The sequence below is a fragment of the Stomoxys calcitrans genome, chromosome 2 (genome assembly GCF_963082655.1).
Source record: "Stomoxys calcitrans chromosome 2, idStoCalc2.1, whole genome shotgun sequence".
Classification (NCBI taxonomy): Eukaryota; Metazoa; Arthropoda; class Insecta; order Diptera; family Muscidae; genus Stomoxys; species Stomoxys calcitrans.
This window is the reverse complement of record NC_081553.1, coordinates 101,655,562-101,674,268: the sequence shown is the minus strand read 5'-3', so window position 1 is coordinate 101,674,268 and position 18,707 is coordinate 101,655,562. Positions and strand designations below refer to the sequence as shown.

At 39.9% G+C, this 18,707-nt stretch overlaps 1 protein-coding gene across 1 annotated transcript; it reads left to right on the top strand.

Moving 5' to 3' along the window:
- The first annotated feature begins 216 nt into the window (after window positions 1-216).
- LOC106082970 (chorion peroxidase) lies at window positions 217-15,707 on the top strand. Its single transcript, XM_013245742.2, has 5 exons — window positions 217-554; window positions 9,506-11,036; window positions 11,092-11,471; window positions 15,012-15,181; window positions 15,241-15,707. Exons 1-5 carry the CDS (start codon window positions 409-411, stop codon window positions 15,534-15,536), a joined length of 2,523 nt encoding a protein of 840 aa, XP_013101196.2. The 5' UTR covers window positions 217-408; the 3' UTR covers window positions 15,537-15,707.
- Window positions 15,708-18,707: the final 3,000 nt, after the last annotated feature.

Below are 18,707 nucleotides of genomic sequence, written 5' to 3'. Positions count from 1 at the left end.
TTCTGTTTATGTTACAATGGACCTTTTTTACAATAATTTCCTCGGGACAGACGTGTTTTTATTTTGCATGCTATTCGAGGTATGTCGCCTCATCATCATCATCGTTGCACTTATCATAAGTTTGTTGTTTTGATTTTGCCTTTAACTCTTAGCTGTAGCGCTTACCATTACCAGGAAACCTTAGCAATGCCACTTTTTGAAGTCAATCACTTCTATTAAATTGCTAGTTGTGGGCTGGCTAGTCGCAGTTGTTGCCTACTGGTAACTTTTGAAGAGTTTAGTTACTTTACAACTATACGTCGCAGCACATGTCTAATCGAAACATTTTGTGGCATCCATATGTAAACGCGGTGTTTGTGTGTATGTGTGATTAAAGTTTGTGACTTGCAATAAAGTTTAATAGAAAATATGGCTGATGAAAGCACTCCTTTGACTTCTTCAAGAATACCGCCAGCACCACCCGGTCCGGTTTATGTATTTCCCGGTGGCGTTTCACCTAGATCGCGTCGCCAAAAAATGCATCAATTCCAGTGGTGTTTAGGTTTAACCTTTTTGTGAGTGTCAATAATAGTTGAGAGGAAAACAGAAAAATATGATTTAAAGTCAATGAAAACCTAAAAGTGCATAAGAAAAATTATGATTTTAAAAGCAAGAAAATTGTATGCTAAAAAACCACATAAAACCACATCCACATCGACAAAATTAAATAAAACTTGTGTGACATCTCCATAGGGAAGGATGATGGATATTAATCCTCATACATCTTTTTTTCGAGGATTTACGGGTAGTCGGGCTGAATCTTGAAAAAAAAGAAAATCTTTATTAAAATTCCTTAACAGGAAAATTCTTGAAAAAAATTTTTACGTAAAAAATCTACACTCAAAGAAATTTGTTAGTAAAAACAGCAAAAATTTTTGCATTTTCTGCTAAAACAGCAAACATTTTCTGCTGTTTTCAGATGGTAAAAAGCTGAAAATTACCTAAAAATTTCATAAATACTTTAAAAAATGTGAATGTTTCATCTTTTCTTATAATTTAATGACATATTACATGTGTTTCGATTTTTCTACAATTTGGAGATTTTTTTAAGGATTTTAATATGAGTATTTATGCTCTTAGACAAAAAATCTATATTAGTATTTAGCAAATGCTTCAAAAGATGTTTAGAAGTTCAAAATGTTTGTATTTAAAAAGATGAAAAACTTTATTTAAATATCTGCAAGTAGCTGGACCAGCTCCGCTGCGCCATCTTTCACTCTCTTATCTTATCTGAGCCGAATACTGGCACGAAAAAAGTCCTGGATATCATATTGGTGCTCTTATAAAAAATTTTTTTCATTTGAGCCTTATATTGCTATGGTCGGTAAATATGTCTGCTATGGGAGTGTTTTTGGGGGTGAAGTGGACCTAACCCATTAAGGAACAGGGGCAAACTTCTCACATATCAATGAGTGCTGTCCGATTCAAGTTTTTTCTAAGCTCAATGATACGGTGCCTCTTTTTTATAGTCGAGTCCGAACGGCGTGCCCCAGTGCGACACCTCTTTGTGGAGAAGTTTTTACATAGCTGCCATACCAAATGGTACAGTACCTCCCAAATGTTGCCAGCATTACTTACATACTTTAATTGGCTATGACAGAATATTTGTTCCACTAGCCGAACGTAGAATAGCGTTCCATGCGCCTCGATCTTCTGCGCTCATTCTAAAATCTTTGACACCAAGTTTCGAGGTGTCTCCCACAACTTGATCTTTCCATCGGGCTTTTGGTCTTCCCGGTTTGCGTGTACCACCGTGTTTGCCTTCAAAAGACTTCTTTGCTGGAGATTCTTCATCCATTCTGCCAACATGACCTAGCCAACGCAGCCGTTGTATTATGGTGCTTGTAACTATGCTATCGTCGTCATACAGCTCATACAGCTCGTGGTTCATACGTCGCCTATATTCTCCGTTAACGCAAACTGGTCCATATATTTTACGAAGAATCTTTCTCTCAAATACTCCAAGCACTGCCTCATCTGCTTTCACAAGTACCCATGCTTCAGAACCATTTAACAGCACGGGTAGTATCAGTGTCTTGTAAAGTGTAGTCTTCGTCTGTCGAGAGGTGGCCTTGTTTCTAAACTGCTTACTTAGTCCAAAGTACCAACTGTTTGCCAGTATTATTCTTCGCTTAAACACAAAACTTGTGTCATTCGTTTCGGTTACGGCGGTGCCGAGGTAGATAAAGTTAATGACTATCTCAAAGTTGTGGTTCCCAATTTTCTCCATTTTCTTTATCTGCTCGGTTGTGCAAGGCTTTTTGGGAGTTGAAACCATCCATTTAGTCTCCATTCCATTTACTGCCAGACCCATTTTCACTGACTCTATCTATTCTTTCAAAGGCTGCATATACTACATCCGGTGACCGACCTATGATATCGATATCGTCGGCATAGGCGAGTAGCATGTGCTCTCTTGTGATTAGTGTGCCATATCTATTCACATCTGCATCTCGTATAATCTTCTCCAGCAGGATATTAAAGAGATCACACGATAGGCTGTCTCCTTGTTTGAAACCTCGTTTGGTATTAAATGGTTCGGAGAGATTCTTTCCTATTCTTACTGAGGAACGCGTATCAGCAAGTGTCATCCTGCAGAGTCTTATTAATTTTGCAGAGATACCAAACTCAGACATGGCTTGAAATACCTTTGAACGCAAAGGAGTATTGAAGGCGGCTTTGTAGTCAACAAAGAGATGGTAGGTGTTAATTGAAAATGTTAATAATGTCCTCGTCAGGATTCGAACCCAGGCATTCAGCGTTATAGGCGGACATGCTTAACTCTGCGCTACGGTTGCCTCCTATGCTCTACAATTAAATTCCTTTTATTTGAGCCACAATTTAGGGGGACTTTATGGGGTGACACTACGCCCAAACACTTGGCCTCAAAATTGGACATCAAATTCGTTTTCTTCTGTCAAATGCCTATTACGTGATCCCCTTATTACCGTAGTAGGCAAACATGGCCGGTTTGAAGGGAGTTTAGGGGGAGGACCCCGAAATAACATCAGCATCTAGAGCACGATTTTGTTTGAGCCCCATAATGTCAAGCATTTTGAAGGTTCAGGCCTACGGCTCTTGTTCAGATCCACACTAATTATTTTTTTTTCTATTGGTTATCTTTATTCAAAATCATATTTCAAAGCTACCACTTGGGATAGTACACTTTTAAAGATCCGCAGGTTCTCCTGTGTCTATCCCAATTTGAGGGTAAAACGTGTACTCTACTAGCAAAGACCTTTTATTGCTGTCCTATTCTATCCTGATCAGCCTTCATATATAATTTTTAATTCCTTTTTTTTGGGTAAGATAGGGGGTGGGGGATTGCCCTCTGAAACATCCTTTCATTTGAGTACAATATATTCTCATTCGCCCTACGTGACAGTTTGGGGTTTTTTTTTATTGTTAGGAGAGGGTCGCTCCCCTTTGACGATAAGACCCAAAAGACAATTTATTGCAGTCCTTTATTGTCGCGATATACATGCCCTGCTGAATGGCTGGACGCAGATTCTTGAATCCTTATATAAAAATTAAATTCGAACTCAACTGACATAGACTTTTCTTATAATTCATATATTATCCCGGTCGAACTACACGTCCTAATGAAGGGTATTTAGTGGGTGGGCCGGCCACACACTGTATCCCAAGCATGTATACCAGATTCGTAGGCAACGCCCAAAGACCTTTCATTTGATACCCATTTTGTGACGTTGGACATTCATGCCCGTTTAAGGGGTTTTGGGGTTGGGGAGACCCCGTAGACACCTTGAACCAAATTCTTATAACAGATGTGTACTCAGCTTCTAAACACCTTTAATTTGATATCCATATTGTCCCAATTGGTAAATTTGGCCTGTTGAGGCGTTTTGGGGGGTGGTGAGGCCCCTTAGATACAATGGAATAAATTTTTATGTCAGATTAGTACTCTACTTTTAAAAAGCTTTCATTTGAAAAATCATATTGCCCAAAGCGGTGAAAGAGCTTTGTAAAAGGGCTTTTTGGGGGGTGGGGTCAAAATTTCAACCGGCCAGCTTTACTCCTTCGAAAGTTGGCGTGCTTTCGACAGACAGACAGACGACGGACGGGGCTAGATCGACTTAAAATGTCTTGACGATCAAAAATATATATACTTTATGGGGTCTTAGATGGATATTTCGAGGAGTTACAAACAGAATGACGAAATTAGTATACCGCCATCCATACCGGAGGGTATATAAAGTCTGCCGTTTTGTAACCGATAGATAGAGTGGGTAACAAAAATTAAAACCAGTTGAAAATTGAGGCCTCTAGGGGCTCAAGCATGTCTGCTTATGACGCTGAAGGGGCTCTAATCCTTGTTAAATTAGAAAAAATTTTCAGCGGTGGATATCCCCTCCTAATGCTGGCGACATTTGTGATGTTACAATACCATGTAAATCTTCTCCCAAAGAGGTGTTGCACTGTGGCAAGCCGTTCGGCTATTAAAAGGAAGTCCTTTATCATTGAGCTTAAAATTTGAATCAGACAGCACTCATTGATATGTGAGAAGTTTCCACCTGTTCCATGATGAAATTTTTAAATTTTCATTTGGACATTTCAAATGGCATAGCAACTTGATGCTATCGTTCGCATTGTTCATTTGTTTCAGTAGCCAATTGTTTACTGAAGTAGTCCAGATGGTGGGAGGTTTTGGATTTTTTTTTTGGGTGGGGCGTTCACCCATTTGCTTGTTATAGTTGTTGGAGTGCACCAATGTTCAACTAAGTCGGATAAAAATTATGTTTTCTAAGGGCTTAACATGTCAAATCTGAGGATTTAGATACGGGAGCTGAATCCAAATTTGAACCGATATGGCTCACTTGCAGTCCCAAATGACATACAACAATAAGAAGCATATGTGCCAAAATCTCTCCCTCGTTCGAAAGCAATCATGATTTAGACAAAAGGTCAGATGTACAGACGGATATGGCTTGCTCGATACATAATGTTAAAAAGAATGCACCTGAACGTGACACTTTCAATCCAGTTTCTTGTCCAAGATCACACCAAGTATTCTTGGACAGGAAACTGAATTGAAAGTGTCACATTCAGGAGCGTGCTGAGAACGCTCACAGATGTTGGGCACTATGTAGACGGGCCGTAGGCTCCAAATGGGGCCTGAATCCGGGGATAGTCCACTGGCTCTACAGGAGCGTGATTAGACCAATACTTACTTACGCCTCAGTAGTTTGTTGGACTGCTATGGACAAAAAATTAAACATAAGGACTATACAACACGTTCAGAGAACATATTGTCTTGGCATAGGCTGAGCGATGAGGACCACGCCCATTAAGGTACTGGAGACTATTCTAGATATCCGACCTATTGACATACAGATTAAGTGTGAGGAAGCCACTGCGGCTATGGGACTTAAAGCGATGGGAGAATGGATTGAGGATGGGTGGAGCTCATATCAACGCTGTATAATGGAGGCGACGATAGGAAACCTGGAAGGTAGGGAAGAGGTTTCCGATCGGATATCAGCGGCACAGTCTTGGATTGACGGATTCACCCCCCAACTTAATTTGGATTTACTTGAGGAAAAACTTTAATGGATGCTTGAAAAAAGAACCCAAAAAGACGAAAAAGGCCCCAAAAGTTTTATTGCTATTCTTCATAAACCTGTTTGGGGCATATTTTCGTTTTCTGTTTGGGGAGCAATTTCGTGGGGCCAAACTTCATACCTCCAATTTAAGGTATTCCATTTACCACTAACCCACTTTGTTTATCCTCATTGTTATGATGCTTAGCTGTGACTAATAAACAATTTGTGGTTTGAACAATTTGTTTTAGGTTTCAGTTTGAGAACTACAAGCAAGTGCTTTAAAACCGCAAATTCAAATGGAAAATGTCTTATATTTCAAATGATTTTCTTTTATTTGTACTATATATAAAGAACTAATTAAATTAAAAATCAATTTTCCAAAAAATAAATAATAAATACTCAATGGAATATTGTTATGTTGCAGTATACTTATACAGATGAATGCTATTTTCCAAGGAAATTGCAGTCTGATTCTTTAAATACCCACCGCCATCGGGTGGGGGTTACACTAATCTAGTCATCTGTTTGTAATACCTCGAATTATTGATCTGCGACCCCGTTTATATATTCATGATCGTCTTGACATGCCAAGTCTATTTATACAGGTCCTTCCGTCTGTCGAAATCACGATAGCGGTTGAACGCTTGAAGACATCCGCTTGAAATATTGCATATACTCATAGAAAAAAGTTTGCTGAAAAGAGCAAACACTGTCTGCTGAATATTAGTAGTTAAGTTTGACGCTATTGCAGCAGTAGTTCTGCGATTACAACAGTAGTTCTGCTATTACAGCAGTTTATTTAAAACGTATCTACATTAAGCCCTCTTAACAGTATAATGCCTAATTGAAAGTTTTAGATCAACTTTTTTATAGAGACGAACCAACGAATCTTATATACCATCCACCATGGATCCTATTCTTTGCCCAGTATCGCTTTATAGGCAAACAAAGGATAATGGATAAAAATTGTCATGCTTTTGGAGCCATTTCAGGTTATGGACCGATTCGGACCATTCATGGTTTGAAAGTTGAAGACCATAGTAGAAGTCATTGTGCAAAGTGTCAGCCAAATCAAGTTCAAGAAGTTATATCTGAAGATTGGTTTACATTTACAATTCCAAACGACCTACACTGGGTAGGAAGTATTTGTGCAAAATTTCAAGCGGCTAGCTTTACTCCTTCTAAAGTTAGTGTGGTTTTCACAGACAGACAAACAGACGCATTAACCGCTTCTTCAGACGTTTACCCCTCATTTAATTTTTTACGCACGGTAATAAAAATAAGTCGTTCGGTGCTTAGTCACATACGGCGGATGACTCATAAAATCGATGTTTTGAGTGCTCAAAATGCAGTTGTTTCGTATTTTTGGAGCATTTGTTTCGACCAATTCACCCGAGCCTTTTTTGAGCGATTTGATTTGAGTGGAATCCAACGAAAACAAATTTTTTTGACTGTAAAATGTTTTTGCAATATTGAATGTATGCTGGTCCTAATAATGCCTAAGGTTGTCTCAATCTCACGATAGGTCAAATAACGATCTTGCAATATCTGTTGGCGCACAGCATCAATGGTTTTTGGAACAATGACTGATTTTGGACGACCTTCACGAAATTCGTCTTGGAGTACCCTACGACCTCGGTTGAATTCACCATACCATCTATAAACATTGATCCTTGATGGAGCTTCATCGCCAAAAATGTAACTAAGTTCATGGATGCACTGTTGTTCAGTTAATCCACGTCGAAAGTTGTAAAAAAAATAATCGTACGAAAATGTTCACGATTTAATTCCATTTTTTGGGCGAGATGAATCTTTTAAGTTACTGTAAACAACACAAATAGCGCTCATATGTCAAAACCTTCTGAGTACTTATAACCTAAAAATTGTCAAGCTTTACGATAGAGCTGTCAGTTGGCAGATTGCAACACAGTAGTTGTTCAATCCCGAATTATAAAAAGCAACCCTCGTATCCCGCACATTTTTTGTAGGGTTTTTTGTACACTTTCCAGCAAATAAAAATTGCGCTTTTGGCAGCCCGAACAAATTTTTTTAGGGCGGAGGGGACCAACATTGAAGGCCTACCAATGGATACCAGGGCTTCAAGGTCGCATAATCTGTTAAACTCCTCAGCTACAACCATATAAAATTTCATGGCGATATCTTTATCCGTTCAAAGATTACAGACTTATTTCCACAAACTTTTTTCCCATCTCACTGTGGGACAACGGCAGGCCGGAGTGCTCTGGCAGTTCGCCATCCCTGTATTCACTTGGGTTTAATAGTCCTCGGATTTACTAGACCACGCATTGTTAGGGCCCAATTATATCAATTTCAACCAGTACGCTGGAGGGTATCTTGTACGCAATAGAGTCTTATTCCTCTGTAGTTCGCACACACTGTCTTGTCTCCGTTCTTGTGTAAGGGGCACAGTATGCTAATGTTCCAATCATCGAATATACATTCTTCAAGCCATGTAGAGAAAACGAGGTGATGCATATTCAGCGTGATGCCATTTTTAAATTATCAGCGTGATGCCGTTTTTAAATAGTTTGGCCGGCAAACTATCGGCACTTGTTGCCTTCTTCTTCTTCAGTCGGGTAAGGGCTACGCCAAACTTTAAAGGGCCCGATGCCACACCAAGCATCCATAGGTGAGGTTCAGCCGAATCGCAGCATTCATTTGCTTAGTTTCTGTAGAATGTCTAGATCTAGGACCTCTTCGGCGCAGGAGGCTTGACTAGACAGATAAACAGGTAACGTGTATCGTGTAGTCCCTTGTTACAAGCGGGACATACATCAAACCCCTTGTCGCCAATTCCCGACCCATAGGAATTAAGGCGGCTGCATTTGCAGGAACCTTGCTGAACCAGAACAAAGAAAGAGGTTAGGTTAGGTTTAAGTGGCAGTCTGCCATCAGACTCACTTAGACGTTTTCGTCTATTGTGATACCACTGGAATAGAAGAAGGAAGATCCCTTCTATTTGCTACCGTTGAACCATCCAGATCGCTTTTAAAAGCCCAATAACTTGCGAATGTTCACATTCGGGACATGCATATAGAAGGTGTTTTTTTTCCTCGATGTCCTCACAGCTTCTGCAAAAGTCGGTGCTGGCAACCTTCAGTCTGTCAGCATGTTTTCCGATTAGACAGTGACCTGTCATGACGGACACAATGACTGAGACGTCTTTGCCAATGACAGCAAAGCAGTAGACCTCTTCAAGTCTACAAAGAGGTTCACTTCATTAGATGTTAAGGGGCGGATGTCTTCCTGAACCCCCCGCTCTAGATCTTGAAGATTCAGTCTAAAGTCTCTGGGCGGTTGTTGCCTATCTAAAATATGGTGATTCTGATGACGCCAATTACCTACCCATAGGATTTAAGGCCGCTGTATTTGGCGGGATCTTGCTGAAGCAGAACTACTCTGAATAGTAGTTGGCACACACTGCTTTGTCTCCTTTCTTGTGTACGGGGCACCGTATGCTGATGTTCCAATAATCGGATATACTTTCTTCAAGCCATAGCCCGACTGAAGAAGAACACGGCAACAGGTGCCGATAGTTTGCCGGCCAAACTATTAAAAACCGGAGGCACTCTGATAAGGCGTATGCATCAGCTCTAGAGAAGACAAGTTGACGCATACGCCTTATCAGAGTGCCTCCGGTTTTAAATAGTTTGGCCGGCAAACTATCGGCACCTGTTGCCGTGTTCTTCTTCAGTCGGGTTAGGGCTATGCTGACTTCATTTTTTTTCCATATCTTAAGTACATTATCAAAAAGTGCAATTAAACCTCAACATACTATGTAGCGTGCAGATGTGCCAGTATGGCTAACTACCTTTTAGCAGCTTATTTTACTTGTGAATCTATCATTTTTAATAATTTTTTGATTACTTTCCTTGCCACAGATCCATTATTATAGCCGCTTTGATAATTGTGCTTGCGATCAACAATGAATACCATAAGCCCTATATTTTCTTGGCAACGAATGCCTCAAATGAAACAACCTTGTCGATGCCGAAAGTAGTTCTCAATGACAGTGTCATCAGAGAGCGTTTGGAGGAAATTACCTCGCCCATACCCGATGAGTCCGAGAGTCCTTGGGCCTTGCGTAAATTTCACTTGAATCAATCGGAAAGCGAATGGGCCATAAGTGAGGGTATCAAAGCCTTGGGAGATCGTGAACTATTGGAAGAAGGCTTGGAAATGACGCCAGTGAATTCACCGGCCTTTCGTCATTATCGTTCGTTAAGCACGAATCCACAATCAAGAAAGTTGGCCCGTCGTGGTTTCGTCGAAAATGCAGCCACACAGCGAATAGCTGAAAAATTCAACTATACCAAGGAGAGTGGCAGGTCGAACATAGGCCGTGGGCCCAAAATCGTTTTGCCAGATCCCACTTCAGATATAAGATGTGACTTCAATGCAAAGTACCGCCGGCCCAATGGTATATGCAATAACAAAAATCATCCTCGTCACTATGGCGCCTCATTGATATCCTACAGACGTATGCTGAATCCAGACTATGAAGATGGCATTGGCATGCCCAGGGGGGAATTGAGTAATGGTACCACCCGTTTACCTCCAGCCCGTGAGGTATCATTCAAGATCTATCGTTCCTCATATGAAACGGATTCCAATTTTACCGTGATGTTGGCAGTGTTTGGGCAATTTCTGGATCATGATATCACAGCAACATCGTTGACCTCCTCCCAGGAGGGAGAATCGATAAATTGCTGCACCACCGCTTTTAATGCCACTTTACATCCTGAATGTTTTCCTGTCTCTGTATTGGCAGATGATGAATACTATTCGAAATATAATCTGACTTGTATGAATTTTGTGCGTTCAGCTCCTGCTCCCACAGGACATTTTGGTCCTCGCCAGCAATTGAATCAAGCCACTTCATTTATAGATGGCTCTGTGGTCTATGGTAATTCGGATTTAAGGCAAACAAAGCTGAGGACGCAGAACAATGGTACTTTACGCATGTACATAACGGGTAATGGTAGAGAACTTTTACCCATTTCCACCAACCTGGATGATGGCTGTAATAGGCCACGCCAAGTGCGCCAAGGGAAATATTGCTTCGAGTCTGGTGATGATAGAGCCAATGAGAATCTGCTATTGACCTCCATGCATTTATTATGGGCTCGCCATCACAACTATCTGGCCAGGGGTTTGCAAAATGAAAATCCTCACTGGAGTGATGAGACTGTATTTCAAGAGAGTCGACGCATACTGGGAGCCCAAATGGCCCACATAACCTATAATGAATTTTTGCCCATTCTTTTGGGCAAGGATTTGGCTGAGAAGAAGGGTTTACTGCCTCAATGTGATGATTTCGAAGCTCCCGATACTTATGATCGTAGTGTGAATCCTTCCATTGCCAATAGTTTTGCAGCGGCAGCCTTTCGTTTTGCCCATACCCTATTGCCGGTAAGTTGGTGTGGTAATACTTGTATTCTGGCTTACACTATTACTCTCTTTTCAGGGTCTTTTCAATGTGACCAAAAACTACAGTGATCCCGAATCCATTGAACTTCATAAAATGCTATTTAATCCCTTCTCTTTGTGGAATGAGGGTGGCATTGATAGAGCCATGCTGGTAGCTGGTAATACTCCGGTTCAGCGTGTCGATCGTTTCTTTTCCACTGAAATGTCCCAGAAGCTGTTTGAGGGCACTTCGGAGGATACGGTGCCTATATGTGGCCTGGATTTAGTTTCGTTGAACATACAACGTGGACGAGATCATGGTCTGCCAGCATATCCGGAATTTCGAAAACATTGTAACTTGCCACCAGTGGATACTTGGGAACAGATGGCGGCAGTGTTGGATTCTGACTCTTTGGTGTCCATAAAGGGGATTTATAGGTAAGTTCGGTGAGTTGCATGGGAAACTTGAAACAATCCTAGGAAAACACGAATAACAATTTTTTATTTCCCGTGTTCCCCGTATTTTTGTTCTTATATATTATTATATATCTATCTTCTATCTTTCTATATATATAAAAATGAATATGCGTTTGTAAATTTGTTTGTTCCGTATAGACTCAAAAACGGTTAAACCGATTTCTTTGAAATTTTCACACATTGTGGGGAGTGGTTCGGAAGAAGTAATGGGCTACATAAGTTTTTGATATCGGAAGGGGTCGGACGCTCCCCCTCTCCCCAAAAGTACGACCCAAAAATAAAAGTTGGCCGATGCCGTCAATATGAGACACAAATGAAAGGTATTCAAGAGTAGAGTATGCATTTCTTATTCAAAATTGGTTCAAAGTAACTAGGGGGTCGCCTCGACCCCTAAACCTCCTAAAATTGGTCATTGGACGATAATGACAATATGGGACTCGAATGAAAGGTATTCGGGAGTAGATTACGAATATGGACAGGAAGAAGGCATAGACTTTGTAATTTGTTGATATTGAAAGGGAGCCGTCCCTCCCCAGCTACCTCAAAAAACACCACTCAAAATCATAAGTGGACCGATAGAGGCAATATGGGTATCAAATGAAAGGTATTGGAGAGTAGAAAACGAATATGGTATTAAAAAAGGGATCAAGTATCCAAGGGGTCGCCCAAACCCAAAAGCTGCCCCAAACAGTCATAGTGTACGTACACATCAATCTAGAACTCAAATGAAAAGTAATCGGGAGTAGACTACGGATATGACGTAAAAAATTAGGTCCAAAACTATGACGATTCATTCAGCGTGATAGGAGGAGATGCAAACCTTAACGTCGAGTTGGCCACCATTTCCGGCTCATCGATAAGAGGCTTTTTTTTCCTAGACAAGTCCAAACGACTTGCTGCTGGGCAACACTTTTTGTTCAAAAGTTTTACATCGTTAATTATTAAGAATTGTCTCACTAAATATATAGACCAGCAAATTAGTTCTTTGGCACAGAGAATCGTTTAATACGGCAATTTGATTTGATTTAAAAAAAGACTAAATGATGACAATTTAATAGGTAATCATATAGTCAATTATAAACAACTACCACATGATGATCAATGTTAAAGGCTTTAAGCCATTACAAGCGAGTAGCACTAACGCGCCATCTGTTGTCGGTTTTCAATTGGATCTTCAGTATGGAGACTCCAACTCTAACAGAGAGAGAGGACAGGGTGGTCAAAATTGATCATGCAGCAATTATCTTTGTTATGACAACCTACCAATCGATCCTTTGAATAAAGAACAAGCAAGAGCGCGCTAAGTTCGGCTGGACCGATTCTTATATATCCTTCACCACGGATCATACTTGTCGAGTTCTTTGCGCGGTATCTCTTCGTAGGCAAACAAAGAATAATGAATATGAACTGGTGTGCTATTGGAACTATATCAAGTTGTAGTCCGATTCGGACCATTAATGAATTGAATACTGAAAATTCTAGAAGTCATTGTTTAATATTTCAGTTCATTCGGATAAGAATTGCGCCTTATAGGGGCTAAGAAGCAAAATCGGGAGATCGGATTATATGAAAGCTGTATCAAGCTATTAATCGATTCAGACCATATTGGACACGTATATTGAAGGTCATGGGAGAAGCCGTAGAAAAAAAATACTTCCAAATCGGATGAGAATTGCTCCCTCTAAAGGCTCAAGAAGTCTTGATCCCAGATCGGCTTATATGGCAGCTATATCAGGTTATGGACCGAATTGCACCATACTTAGCACAGTTATTGGAAGTCATAATAAAACTTGTGCAAAATTTCAGCCTAATCGGATAAGAATTTCGCTTTCTAGCGGCTCTAGATGCATGATCGGTTTAAATGGCAGATATACCAGGTTGTAGACCGATTTCGACCATACTCCGCACAGTTTTAGGAAGTGATGTCAAAAGACCACGTGTAAAAATTTCATTCAAATCGGACGGTAATTCCGCCCTCCAGAGGCTCAAGAAGTCAAGATCCAAGATCGGTTCATATGGCAGCTATATCAAAACATGGACCGATTTGGCTCATTTACAATCCCAAAACATGTACGGATGTGGCTCATTTACAATCCCATCTTTGCCATAGATGATAATAGAAATAGCGAAATATAAATCTAATTGATTAAAATGTTATCAAAATTTTAGAGTAAGTATAAGAAACATATTTTTCGCGTGGTGTAAATGAAGGTTCAGCGAAGCGGGCCGGGCAAGCTAGTCTTAAACATAAAAATTGATTTGTGTTTGTCGGTTTGTTTGTATGTGTGTTCCTCATGTCTCAAAAACTGCATAAACGATTTTCCGGAATTTTTCCCGTGGTAAAAAAATTGAATATTAGATTTTTTGATATCAGAAGGGATTGGTTGGAGGAACGGATCAAGTGTTTGGGGAAGAACCCCCAATTCCTAAAACACCGCTAAATCGGACATATTTATCGACCATGGCAATATGTGACTCAAATGAAAGGTATTTGCGAGTAGAATACGAATCTGATATCCAAATGTGGGACTAAGTTTCTGGGTGAACAGAACTTATTTACTGACCATTGTAATTTAAATAAAAGGTATTTAGTGTGAAATACGAAACTGGTATCCAAATGTGGGACCAATTGTTTGAAAGGCCTCTCCTCCCTAAAATAACCCCACAAAGAGGACAAATTTACGACCATAGCAATAGATGGAAGTAAAGCACGAATCTGAAACAATATTCGGGAAAAGTGTTTATGCGGCCACCCCAACCACCACCATAATACTACCCCAATAGGAAGTATTTGCTAACCATTGCAATATGGGGCTCTGTTATATATTTTCAGGGCAAAGATATATATTTTCAGGAATCCATTCGCCTTAAGGTATGGATTATACAAAGTTTTTAATACTGTTTGGGATTGAATTGAATTAATGACGTATTGTACTTTAGCTATACTTAATTAATACTCCATAAAGATGAACCGTTTGCGAAGACCCCACATTAAAGAAATTTGCAACCTATTCCACTTGGAGCGCATTGATATGAGTCATTTTATATGGTTAAGCTGCCATTAGACGATAAGACATGTTATATGAGCTGTCCCTTTCTGTATTCATAAGACTTGTCTGATGTACCGAATACGAATAGAGCGCGCTCTAATCGGCATGTTTCCTCATATGTATTGTACTTTTTTGTATAGACATGTATCTACATGTATGTTCGTCAAAAATTGTTCATAAGTTTTATCGTCTAATGGCAGCATTACCAAACAGCATTTACACTTTGTGGCAGGTGCAGGTTGCTTTGGGACAAAATGCAAACACTATATAGCAAATGTATCATCCTTAACCGGTTGCTATGTGTCGACCGTTTGGGTGCTTCGCAATATTCGCTCAGTTTTCTGCGTTTTTTTTAATTATAGACAATAATTTTTTTTATATATTAATGCCAAAATTATTTTTTTTATTAAAACTGATTTTGCTGTGTTGTGATGATTTTTTTATTTTTCAGCTCTCCCCAAGATGTTGATGTTTACACTGGCGCCTTAAGTGAACCTCCGCTAGAGGGAGCTATATTTGGTCCTTTACTAGCATGTCTGGTATCTGATCAATTTCTACGTCTTAAAAAGGGTGATTCATTTTGGTATGAGCGCAAAATGGGACCACAACGTTTTACCAGAGGTAAGAAATTTCAAGCAAGAAAAAGTCGAAATGTTTAATCATTCCTTACTATATTTAAGATCAACTGCGCGTTATCTACAACACCACATTATCCCAAATCATTTGTCGCAACTCCGATGATATACAGGAAATACGAAAATATGTCATGGAACATGTTAAGGATGAAACCAACAGTCTGATACCTTGCAGCGATTTCCAAGATTTCAATTTCGCCCCATGGAATGAAAATGAACAGCCAGCTAGATTTCATACAGCCCACATAAGTTCAATGTCATCCGGTGTGAGGGCCATTAAGAGATCAAATGAAACGATCCATTCGCAACACAGCCTTAATAATGTTAAACTAGAGACTTAGTGTTATGTTTAAACATACATTTTGTGGTTATCATCGTTATCAGTGCAATCATTAGAGCTATATAAGAAAAATATGATTGTTGCTACAGTCATAAATTTTTCATATTATCATCTTATCGAAAGGTAAATAAAATGCAGTGTATTTTCTTGTTTTTTATACCAACAATACTAACTGGCCCGGCGCGCTTAACTACATTCTAAAATGGCTCTTGGAACGTAGAGCGATCTTTAAATATTTTGAAGCGGGTGCTTAGATGTTCAAGACATTCAGCGCAATAGGCCCTTCCTATCTACCCTACGAGAAATGTGTAGTCAATTGTCCCAAATAAACCGGCCCTAAACTGGAGAATTAGTTACCTGACACAAAACATATCCCACATGATTCTTAATTATTGTTTTAAAAAGTCGCTTAAATATAGTTTAAAATTGCCTATCCGTTAAAAATATTTGCTTACTAATGTTATCTCCCTTAAAAATACTTGCAAAGTATACTCATCCTTTTCGAACTATACCAGGACCTGACCTACGGTGTTAGAATGGCGGCAGTTCGTCACCTTGAGCGACGAACCCTTATAAAAGTGATAGGTTTTATCCATGTTAGAGGACGAGCACTGGGACCGGTCCTTATCACCAGTCCTTATCACCTTTCCCGTGACAGGTTTGGGACCTGTTCCATTTCCTTTAGGGTACTTTCAAAATCATGTCATAATATTTTTAAAAGTCAACAGGGCTCTTCATGTTCAACTTTTCAACGTTGGAGTCGCTCTATTCACCAGTTCAGTGAGAGTAAGGTCTCTAGATATCCCCAAGGCATTTGATAGGGTCTGGCACGGTGCACTCATTTCAAAGCTTATCGCTTTTGATGTCGGTAATACATTCGGTCGATTTATATCGAGTTTTCTCAGAGATCGCACTATAAGAGTTGTTGTAGATGGGTTCTCATCTGACGAATATAGATTGACCGCAGGAGTACCACAAGGCTCTGTCTCCCTCTCTTTTTCTTATTTTCATTGACGATCTTCTAGGTCTGCCTTCGAATCCGATCTATTCGTTCGCGGATGACAGCAAACTCTGTCATTCATAGGCCAAGTCTTCGAGAGATTGAAGACAGGAGGCGGATTATGGACGTAACACTCTGCCAGGATTTGTTGACCATTTCTGAATGGGGTCGAATGAACAGAGTGATCTTAATGACGTAGGACAGTGCTGTTTATTGTCCCACAAACGATTCACTGACACTTTACAATCGTCAATATCTATCGACGGTGTAGATATCAAGCAGTCACTTTATCTTGATGTTCTTGGCATGAAGATTCAATGTGATGTCCTTTGGTAAAAACATGTATTCGAAGGAAGCATTCAAAAGCGACAAACCCTAATAAAGATAGGTTTTTGTCATGTAAGGGGACGAGAACTGTGACCGGTCCCTATCACCAGAGGACCTATCCCGTGACAGGTTTGGGACCTGTCCCATTTCCCGTAGGGTACTTTCAAAATCAGGTCATAATATTTTTAAAATCCAACAGTGACCTTCAGGGTCAACTGTACCTAAAATTTCGATGGAAGTTTTGTACTCTTCTCCTACAACCTTTATTGAGCCCTAACTTGTCCTGGTCCGCCTTCATGTCCTTTGGGTTTTCTTTTGGCAAGTGGCGCACAAAACACAGTTACGAGTATATCAATTTAGTACTATACTCGCAATGAGAGTCTCATATATTCTCGATCGGCGGATTTTTGAAAAAAGTCGGGCTCACGAAGTTAAGTAGGGAAGTCAGTTTATATGGTAGACCGTTTTGGCACATTTACAGTCCTAAGCGACCGTCGTTATTAGGAAGTATTTGTCCAAAATTGAAAACGCCTGGCTGAAGATAGCGAACTTTTGGCGGACGGACAACTGGACCTAGAATGTCAAGACAACATCTCGGGCCAATATTTCGATAAGTAACAAACGGACTGACAAAGTAAGTATGCCCCCATTCTTATAACTGATGTTTTAAGATGTGTGTAGCAGAGAGGTGTGTAGGACCAAGTAACAATTGTAACAAGCGATTGCAGAAGTTGACAAATTGCCTTGAACGTTTCTGATCAACTGATGTTTTAAGATGTGTATAGCAAAAGCGAGGATTGTAGAAAACAAAACATTTTGTATTTAAAACACATCTATTATTTCCCACACTTTTCCACTTGTTTGATTGCGTTGCGTGTGTCTCCCAAATGGTAATGAAGATTACAGTCTATGGTTTAATCTCATTTTGTTTGTTTGTTGATTATTATTGTTGTTGTCGAACCGGTGGGAGGGTGGCTGATGATCACAACAACAATTTGCATAATATGGATCACTGGTGCGAGTGCCTGATGGCTGATGTAATCTTTCAAGGAATTGCTATATGCTCAATGGAAGAATACGAGTAATATTTTGTCATTGGACGGTTGAAGCGGTTGCTTCTTTCGCATTTGCATTTCATTTGTCTTGTGTTTGCTAAGGCGGCAGAGTAGCAAAAAATATCAATCAAACGTTCTTGGTTTGCTTTTCCATTGATGGAGATAAGCGTATTGTTTATTTGGGAAATTGGGCTTTTTTTAATTCGCAAAGTAGTCATTATGACGGATTGATGGGGTGCAATGGACCATAATCGCAACGTCATTGTATTGAGAGTTCTAGCATTGAGCAAATTGGTTTAGTGATTGCAAATATGATCTTCAGATAGTTGAAAGGGGAATGTGTTTGAAATGGGGGTATAACTTTCCTACCCCCAGTAAATTGCAGTATAACTACACTTCCCCATAGGAAAGGGTAAAAAACTACACTTTCCCCAAAAGAAAGGGTAGCAAAATTACATTTCCCCAAGGGAAAGGATAACGAAACTAATCTCCCAAGGGAAAGGGTACCAAAACGACAATTCCCCAAAGGAAAGGGTAACGAAACTACCCTTCCCAAGGGAAAGGGTAACAAAACTTCCCTTCCCAAGGGAAAGGGTAACAAAACTTCCCAATTTCCTAAGGGATACTGATCTAATTGTATTCCTGTCTGAGAGTAAAGTCATGGCTCTGGATATCTCTAAGGCATTTAAAAGGGTCTGGCACGGTGCACTCCTTCAAAGCTTGTAGCTTTTGGAGTCGCTCGATTTATATCGAGTTTTCTCAGAGATCGCACTATAAGAGTTGTTGTTAA

What these genes read in the sequence shown, in the direction of transcription:
- LOC106082970 (XM_013245742.2), top strand. Translation starts at nt 409, where the DNA reads ATGGCTGATGAAAGCACTCCTTTGACTTCTTCAAGAATACCGCCAGCA. An exon ending in TGTTTAGGTTTAACCTTTTT is followed by an intron (nt 555 to 9,505) that starts GTGAGTGTCAAT and finishes TCCTTGCCACAG; the next exon opens with ATCCATTATTATAGCCGCTT. An exon ending in ACCACAACGTTTTACCAGAG is followed by an intron (nt 15,182 to 15,240) that starts GTAAGAAATTTC and finishes ACTATATTTAAG; the next exon opens with ATCAACTGCGCGTTATCTAC.